The 9,091-nt window shown below is 36.6% G+C and overlaps 1 protein-coding gene across 1 annotated transcript; it reads left to right on the top strand.

The window, feature by feature from the left end:
* Nucleotides 1-6,287: 6,287 nt before the first annotated feature.
* LOC107061923 (keratin, type I cytoskeletal 9-like) lies at nucleotides 6,288-7,031 on the top strand. Its single transcript, XM_015311971.1, has one exon. It carries the CDS (start codon nucleotides 6,288-6,290, stop codon nucleotides 7,029-7,031), a length of 744 nt encoding a protein of 247 aa, XP_015167457.1.
* The last annotated feature ends 2,060 nt before the right edge of the window (nucleotides 7,032-9,091 follow it).

The raw sequence follows: 9,091 nt of genomic DNA, 5'->3' as shown, positions 1-9,091 counted from the left end.
GGTTGTCGGAGAACAAACCATGAGAAAAAAAAAGAACCATCGGCACTAGAAAATAGTTTAGGGCTCAGGTCGGGCGCGCCGCTCCAAGGCCTAAAGTACTGAGGCCTATTTTTGGCGCACTGGCAGCTCACCGTGCCAGCTAAAATTAAAAAAATGCTGAGGTGGGTGCAATTCAAGTGCGTCGCGCCAAGGTGAACAGGACTGCAGCCCATTTCGGGCGGACTGGCAGCGCATAGCGCCAAGGGTCTGGGCGCACCGCCCCCCGCTCGCACCAAGCAGTTCTGCTGCAAATTTTGCAAGTCGTGAGGGGTGTTTAAAAAATCCCACCTTTTAATCCTCCACCTACCCAAAACCCACCTCACTTTCTCTCTATTTTTCTCTCTCTAACCGACCAACTCTTCTGAATTCTCCCAAAATTCCCAACCTTTCTACTTCTTCTTCTTATTCTCTATTTGTTTCTTCCCCAAAATCCCAAACTTCCTCCATCAATCCTTCCCAAAGCTTTCTCCCCTCATATTTTTCCTCCACTCCAAACCACTCAAACCCACAATAGTCCACGAATTTTCAAAACCCACCTAACTCATCCCCCACTGCCCACCCGACCCCCCACATCCTCTTCCCAAAAAAAAAAATTCTTCTTTTCTTCCATTGTTGGGTGTGAAAATCCCCCCAAGAGTAAAAATGTTGCTAGTGGTTCGGGCACTAAAAGTACGAAAGGAGCGGCTGTCGGAAATTCTAGTCGGGAAACCACCAACTTGCCGCCTCAAAAAATTGGCAAACAAGTTGTATTTCATTATGGCGAGGACTGGTACATCTGCCAACAAAAATCTAAGTACCTTGGAGGCTCGTATTTGTTTTAAAATTGTGTCTAGCACCTTACTACCGTGCAAGCATATGACCGATGTCACTAGGGAAAGGGTTGTGCTAGTATACTGACTGATGAAGGGGCTGCCCGTTAATGTCGGAGCTATTTTGAGGCTAAACTTCGGACTAATAAGTGATGGCGCTTCTGTAGGCAACATCATTACTAGATACCTTCGTGATTGGCAAATTGAGGAGGAAGTTCATGATGTGTTCCCCCCTTGCCCCTCATTTAGTATGTTGCTTGGTTGATGTCACTAGAACTAAAACGTGTGATCCTTCCCAAGGGTCGGTGTTAACTGCTGCTGATGATGATAGATCGATGGGTCGCATGTTTGGAATGGCTGAGCTACAACTGCGTATAGGTGGTCGTCCGGTCACTAAGGATGAGATGGCGACACTAGCGGAGCGTTACACTTTGACGGATAGTGCGATGTACATGTGTCGGATGGGCCCAGCTTTCCAAGAACCCATTGATGATGATGATTCCACTGCTGATGAGGAGGATGGCTCGAATGAGGATGCTTCAGACGATGTTGGCCCTGGAGATGATGATACCGATGTGGGTGATGGAGATGGTGATGCAGCCTCAATGGTTGTGGATTTTGCCACAAATATGGCAACCCGTTGATTTGAAGCACGTGGTCTAGAGGTCGTAAAGGACTTCTCTTTTACCTTTTCACTTTGTTTTACTTTTCATACTAAGGAAAATGTTTTGTTTTAAGTGTGGGGTGGAAGTTGAACTTCATTCTATATAGTTTACTGCTTTATCAAGTCTTTTTAATTTTTTAGGAGGGTTCCTCGGCTTTTGTTTTCGGTTCTTTCCTGAGGATAGTCCCATTGGACCGACTAGGAATAGTTTGCTTATTTTTGTTGAGTGTTAGAGTCGGTATAGGAGTGACAGTTCCCGATGATGGATGGATGACGGTCGTCTTAAGGGAAAATTAGTCACTAGGAGTAGAGAAGCATGAAACCGACCTTTTTGGGTACTTTCAAACCTTGTCTTGATAGTTGCCTAGACGTCATGGGTGGTAACACTTTGGTTGCAATAGTAAGATGGTGACCTTGAAAACAAAAATAATATCTTTGTCTTGACTCTAAATGAAAAATAAAGTATATGGGCTTAATTGTGTGGAAACACCGTAATGCATTTTCTATAAGCATGCTACAAGTGTTTGTTTCCTTATAGTTGTTATGATGCCATGTGGGGAGAGTACTTGCGTAGTTTTTGCATTGAATAACATCTAGAAGTTGCATCAAATGTGTGTGTAATGTGTAACTTGTGTGATTTATGGAATATGATTGAGGCATTTCTTTGAATAGCCAAGTTTAAATCTTTTTGTGTACCCCCAAATAAAGTATCCCTTGTATTGCCCCATTGAGCCTTTTAGCCTTGATTTTGTTCTAACCTACTTAATTAAGCTAAATCCCTTTTATTGATACCATTAGTTTTGATCTCAAAGTAATCCTTAATGCACTATGTTAAGATGAAAAAGTGAAAACAATGATCAAAGTGAATAGGGTGAAAATGTTTGGTTTTGTGGTGAAGAAAGAAAAGAGGTAGAAGAATGATGCCCCATAAGTTCCTAAATCTGTGATTGGCCCTGGTACTTAGACATTATGCACTTCGACTAAGGTTAAAATCCTAAGTTGAAGGTGGCTAATTTGAAAAATACCTTAATAATGGCTCTGGTACTTACAAGGACAATGTGCACCTTAATTCGGGAGAAACCCATAAGTTGAGGGTGGTTATTGTTAAGTGTGAAAAAAAGAAGAGAAAAAGGGGTGTGTACAAAATAAGGGTTCAAATGAGGGCAAGGTTTTAAGTTCAATTGGGAAAATATGTATGAGGGGGATCAAAGGGAAAGAAAAGGTTGTGAATGTTAGCAAGAAAAAGCAACACATGTGCATTAGGGAGGATGAGTCACTAATATTACCCATATGTATCCTCCCTTATCTAAAGCCGACATTTCATCCGAATAAAAGTCCTCCTAATTCTATGAGTAACACTTTGCGAAAATTAAAGTACACTAAGGGCAAACTTATGGCATGTTAGGATATATGAAAACTTCATTTGTGAGTGTGAGAATGAATTTTACAAAAATGAGCCTTATGATTGAAATACAATGGTGTTTGTGCGAAAGAAATGCTATACTTAAATTGGTTAAGGCATTCATGTCACATGTTTGGTGCATACTCTTGTTTGGTGTGTCGATATTGCATTAGCGCAAAATTATTGAAGAAGAATCGTTCTTTGAGGATCTGAATTGTTGATTGGTAAACAGTAAGAAAGAATGGAAATTATTGCATATAGTGTGTGCCACAAGAACATGATTAAATATGTTTGGCCGATTGTAAACCAAGGTGAGGAATCCAAAGGTTAAGAGTGTGATTTGATAAGATAGAGTTTGTTCGAGGACTAACGAATGTTTAAGTGTGGGGTGGTAATCTTGGGCATATTTATATGCCCAATTCCTACTAATTACCCATCTTTTAACATAAGTTTAAGGACATTCACTTATCTAACTAACATGTTTGACTTAGGATTGCGATGATTACATACTAATATACATGATTAGCTATTTTGCAGGGTTCCTTAGAGAAGTGATTGAATTATGGAAGGAAAGGAATCAAGGACGACAAGTGACGCCCATAAAAAGAGTCGGTGTGGCGCCCCAGCATCACTAGCGCAACAAGGGCGCGATGCGCCAGGCCCAAAGTACAGAGACACAATTTTGGCGCACTGGCAGCGCGATACGCCAGCCTACCAGGCGCGAGTTGGGAGTGACGCCCCAAGGCAAAGAGGACGTTTTGGCGAAAGTTAGATTTAATTATGATTCCTTCTTGGGCTAAATTTGGAAATACTTTTCCTAAACTCCATAAATAGGACCTAGGTTTGTTTTGTAAGGGGTTTCACTACTTTTTGGTGTGCAAGAGCAAGAATTCAGGTTTTGTAATAGGTTTCGAATTTGTAACTCTATTTTATTTTGGAAATCGCATGAACAATTATATTTTGCAGTTTTTGAATAGTATGAGTGGATAAGCGCCCTTGTTCGGGGGCTGTAGCTATAGATTGATTGTTAAATATTGAAGGCTTTGAATTAATTCGTTATCGATTTAAGTTACTTATATATTCTTGTTTAAGTATTTTATGCTTGATCTCCATAGAAATAAATCTCTTGACTATTCTTAAAATCGAGAGAGGATAAGGTAGATAGACCAAAGAATATAACAAGCTTGATCTTCCATTGAGTTGATTTGTGTTTAGGAGTGACGCCCAGACGAACAACTAGCTTAGTTATGAAACAGGATGAAATATAAATGCTCGCCAACTAGGACTGCCTATCCCCACTCAACGATGTAGTTAAACAGCTAATTCGAGTAGGTGACTAGAGGTCGAGAGACCCGACTCATACAATTAACCCTGTAAATCAGTAACTTGATAACCAAAATTAGTTCATTGCCTAAGATACGATACATGAAATCCAATGCATGTTGCAGCCCTGGAAATGTCTTTTACTTGCTTGAAACATCAATTGGAAGTCATTCACAGTAGTTACTTTTATTTATTGCATAAGTCGTAGTAGTATAATCAACCTCCAACTCCTTTTTAAGTTACTTTTGTCGAGTTGTGGAATTAAGTTACTAAGTATAAGTTGATCATAAGTCCCTTGGGAATGAAAACTTGTTTCTAAAGAAACTATGTTACTTGAGCGACCGCGTACACTTGCGTGTATATTTGGGAGCAACAATATCCAAAATCATTCCCACACTAAAGAATTTACCTAGCACATATGGTCAATTTAAGAATCACCCGATACGACCTTATATGTAAATGAAAAATAGTTCGGGTCTTAACTTAGAAAGTTTTGGAGTGTGACATTATTATTATTATTATTATTATTGTTATTATAATAGTAATTTTAATAATAATAATAATAATAATAGTTATAATAATAGTAATATTATTATTATGAATAATAATAATTATTATAATAGTAATAATAATAATAGTTATAATATTAGTAATAATAATAGTAATAGTAATGGAAACAATAATAATAATAATAATAATAATAATAGTTGTAATAATAATAATAATATTAAAGTAAATATTTAATTAGATATTAATTTCAATGAAGTCAAAAAGTTATTACACATTTATATAATTAAAATGATACAATTTAATATTTAAATAATTAGATATTTTATATGATTTTAATTTATAATAGGAGTAAAATTGTAATCCAACTTTTAACCTTGAGGTTTCCAACTTTTAATAGTAATATGATATGATATCAGATATGATATGGGTCTATTCGTTATAGATATGATCATATAGCTGCAAATAATAATATTTTACAACTATAATTATATATCATAAATACATAGCACATATATACTATTATCATATAGTTTCCCCCTTCTTCTTCTTTTCTTATCACCTCACTATGATCAATTAATGGGGAGTTAGACCTTTGGTGCACGTTTTCTTAGGATTAGGTTCTATTTTTGTTTTGTTTATTATTGTAGTATCATTTAGGCTATGCTTTCTTTACCCCACACAAAACTGATGTCTCTTGCCCCGTTCCTATTTAATCTTCACCTTAAGTTGATTTAGTCTATACTAAGTGAATTGTTGATATATTTTTTTATAGTTTAGAACGAGTTATTCAAATTCATGAAAATTGTTCAATTTATTTTTTCACTTTTACTCTTCATTTATGAGTTTCTTAACTACTTTACATTTTCTAAAGAATAGTCCTAAAATAATAATAAAAGTAATTGTGGAAAGTAACTTTTAATTTATACCCTTAAATATATATTTTTTTCTTAAATAATGTGTCATACTCTAAGAATTCACTTAATATGGACTATAGGGAGTAATAACCAGCTAATTAATTCTTGAGTAGGGTCATTACACAAAGTTGTCTAATTTTAGTAATTAATTAAATTTGAGACCTTGTGCGCGCTACTATAGAAAAAAGGAATTAACCATGGATAATGTTTAGTAGGTAAACAACAAAAATCTCGTGTTAATTCCATTTAGCTAAATAAATTTAGCTATGAATTAATTAAAGATTACAGAAAAATTCTGATATGGGATATATTGATATTTTGAGGATATGGGATTCCCTAACATTATGAATTGAATAAGTCCTCTTCTAGCAATGTCCTTATAGAAAAAATTAAATAATTTGTATTGGGATTCCATATGCAAGTTGGTATTTGGGAATAAAGTTTGGAGCATTTTTGAATGGGCAAGTGTTAGAGATGACTACCACAAAATGTGGGAGAAGCATGAGATGCCTTTTTTATCTTATTAGAATCATCAATTTATTCAGTCTTGGGATAATAGTCATAAGTCCTATAAATTTGACAAACTTGAATCAACATTTTCATAAGCAACCCTCAAATCATCCAAAATGGGTCTCCAAACTGATATATTTCCTTCTCATGGCTTCAAGCAGCAGCATAGCTACTATGACGATAACGACTACTACTCCTCGGAGGATAATTATTACAGCAACAATGGCTCAAGCATGCAAATGAAGAAGCCTTATGGTTATCCCACCACTACTCCAACCCAAAATCATCACATGATGATGAGCCATGCCGGCTATAGCCACGATGGGAACATGTCTCATGATTCTGCTAACATTTCCAGCTATGGATCAAGTGGAATGCAACACTCTTCCAACATTAACGGTGGCTATGGATCAAGTGGAATGCAACACTCTTCCAACCCGAACGGTGGCTATGGATCAAGTGGAATGCAACACGCTTCCCACGCCAATGCTGGCTATGGAAGTGGAATGTATGGAAGTGCAATGCAACAATCTTCCCACATGAACGGTGGCTATGGAAGCGGAATGCAGCATGCTTCCCACATGAGTGGTGGCTATGGAAGCGGAATGCAACATTCATCCCACATGAATGGTGGCTACGGCAGTGGAATGCAACACTCTTCGCAGATGAATGGTGCTTATGGGGGTGGGATGCACCACTCTTCACACATGAATGGTGGTTATGGAGGTGGGATGCATGAATCTTCCCACACACATATGTCCAGGGGTGTAGAGAACGATTCCGATAGGAAGCCTGGTTACTATGAACAGCATAACAATAATACTGATCATATGTGGAACATGAAGAGTTTGAATGACTAAATCCCCAAAAGTGTTTTGTGTAAGGTGGAACTATATATGGGTGTTTTGGTTGAGTCTTTGGCTATCTTATATTACAAAGGCCTAAAACCTAAATAATGAATCTAAACAACCCTGCTACTATGTACTCATCCATGTATTACTTACTTTTTTATACCCAAAACTATGAATAATTTGAATTAAATGTATTACTGTTTTTTGATAAAGTCATTTCCATCTACTTTTACGTACTATTCGTGGGCTTATTTCGAGTTGCCTCATTTTCATTTACAAGTTCAAACTAGGAAATAGATGAAAAGTGTTGGCAGAAAGGCATAGATCTTCCCATTTTCCTAAAACTTGCAGCCGATTATTATCACAACTATTGCGGTTAAAATGGGCTAATAATTTTTATGAAAAATACATAACTAGCATATCTACTCAATCCAGCTATAGTTTTAAGAAATAACATAACTCAACGAAGATTTCTTTTTTCCTAGAAGAATCCTATAGTACTCTCTTCTATCTATCCCCTCTGTCTCTCTCCCTCTCTTTTCTCTCAACGGTAACCCTTCTTCATCAAATCTCCACCAGTAAAGAATCATGGATGTGTACACTTCTCCAAATAAAAAATATTATCACCCTCATCATCTTATTCATGTATCGATCTCCAACTTCAAGAATTTGCAGATCCAATTTTCAAAATTTGCAGATCCAATTTTCAAATAAAGTTCAGATCAAGTTTAGGTTTTCTCAGATCTACAGAGTTTGGTTAGGAATTGAAATAAATTATTTATGAATTCATATAGAGGAGAGTAATAGGAAGAAGTAGTGAAATTTTGAGACTATTTGGAGATGGTGGATTGATGGCGGTTGTTTGATTTTTCTCAGATATACGGAGGTTGGTTGGAGGAAATGACTTGTGTGTTCATGTAGAAGAAGATGCATGAAATAGGTGGTGAAATTTTGGGGGCATTTTGGAGGTTTTTGGGGAGAAGTCCAGTGTTGGTGGGCTATCAAGCCCCGAGACTTCCCCCTAGACGCGACACGGTACTGAGAGCCATAAGTTATTCCAAGCTAACCTTATGGCATGGTATGATAGTAAGATTTACAAATTAAGAACTGAAAAGCGGAAGATAACTGGAACAGGTCTATCTAAACAAACATAAATAGAAAAATATCTAGGTACGCATGAGCAAAATCTAATTAACTGTCTGAAAAGTCTCTACTAATATTGGGTTGCTAAGAAGATCCCCTAGATAACTCTAAAGTTTGAAAACTGAAAGGAATATAAGGGGTTATCATATAAATAGAGACTTGTTCCTTCTAACTTATTCGGCATTCACAATGTAGTCATATGGGCATTGAGAGTTTTGGTTAGAGGGAGAATTTGTGGGACACAAGTGATACGTATCACTTGTGTGAACCTCCTTATATTTCGAGTGAATTGATTGAGATTATTTCTCTTTATATTTTCTACTCTCGTGTTTATATAGTGAATTGTTCATCCCCTTTGTGGACGTAGGTCGATTGACCGAATCACGTTAAATCTTTGTGTCTTATGGTGTATTTCTTGTTTGTCTTCCTACTCGTGGTTTTTCAAGGTTTGTTTTATTAGCTTCTGCATAACACCTAATTCTTTTTCGATTATCAGAGCCAGGTTCAATGATGGAGACAGGATTAGTGGTTTGATAATCGATGGTTGAACCAGGTTAAAAATCGGGTGTTCATCTTAGCGGGTGTAGTTCTAGCCGCAACCTATTTTGATAGTAATGTTGATTTTTGTTGGAGAAATTGTTTCAGAGAAGTTCTTTGTATTGAGACATAGATTTTGCATAGGAGATTATGAAGATGAGATGCAACTTGTTGAAGATTATTTGAAGAAGATGGACAAATTTATTTTGTCTGAAATACAGGCCAAGGGGGAGATTTGTTAGGTATTAATTAACTTGAGTTTCTTACCATAAATAGGTTTTCGTCAAGGAAAAGGTTTAGGATTGACTAGTCTTTTCCTTGTAGAAAAAGGTTTAGAACTCGATAAATATTGGTTTGTTCCTAATAACTTAATCATCATTCACAATGTA

Source organism: Solanum tuberosum, unplaced genomic scaffold, assembly GCF_000226075.1.
Source record: "Solanum tuberosum cultivar DM 1-3 516 R44 unplaced genomic scaffold, SolTub_3.0 scf00179, whole genome shotgun sequence".
In the NCBI taxonomy this organism is placed as follows: domain Eukaryota; kingdom Viridiplantae; phylum Streptophyta; class Magnoliopsida; order Solanales; family Solanaceae; genus Solanum; species Solanum tuberosum.
The sequence above is the reverse complement of the archived record's forward strand: the minus strand, read 5'-3'. Positions and strand labels throughout refer to the sequence as shown.

Coding starts and splice junctions, on each gene's coding strand:
- LOC107061923 (XM_015311971.1), top strand. CDS start 6,288: ATGGGTCTCCAAACTGATATATTTCCTTCTCATGGCTTCAAGCAGCAG.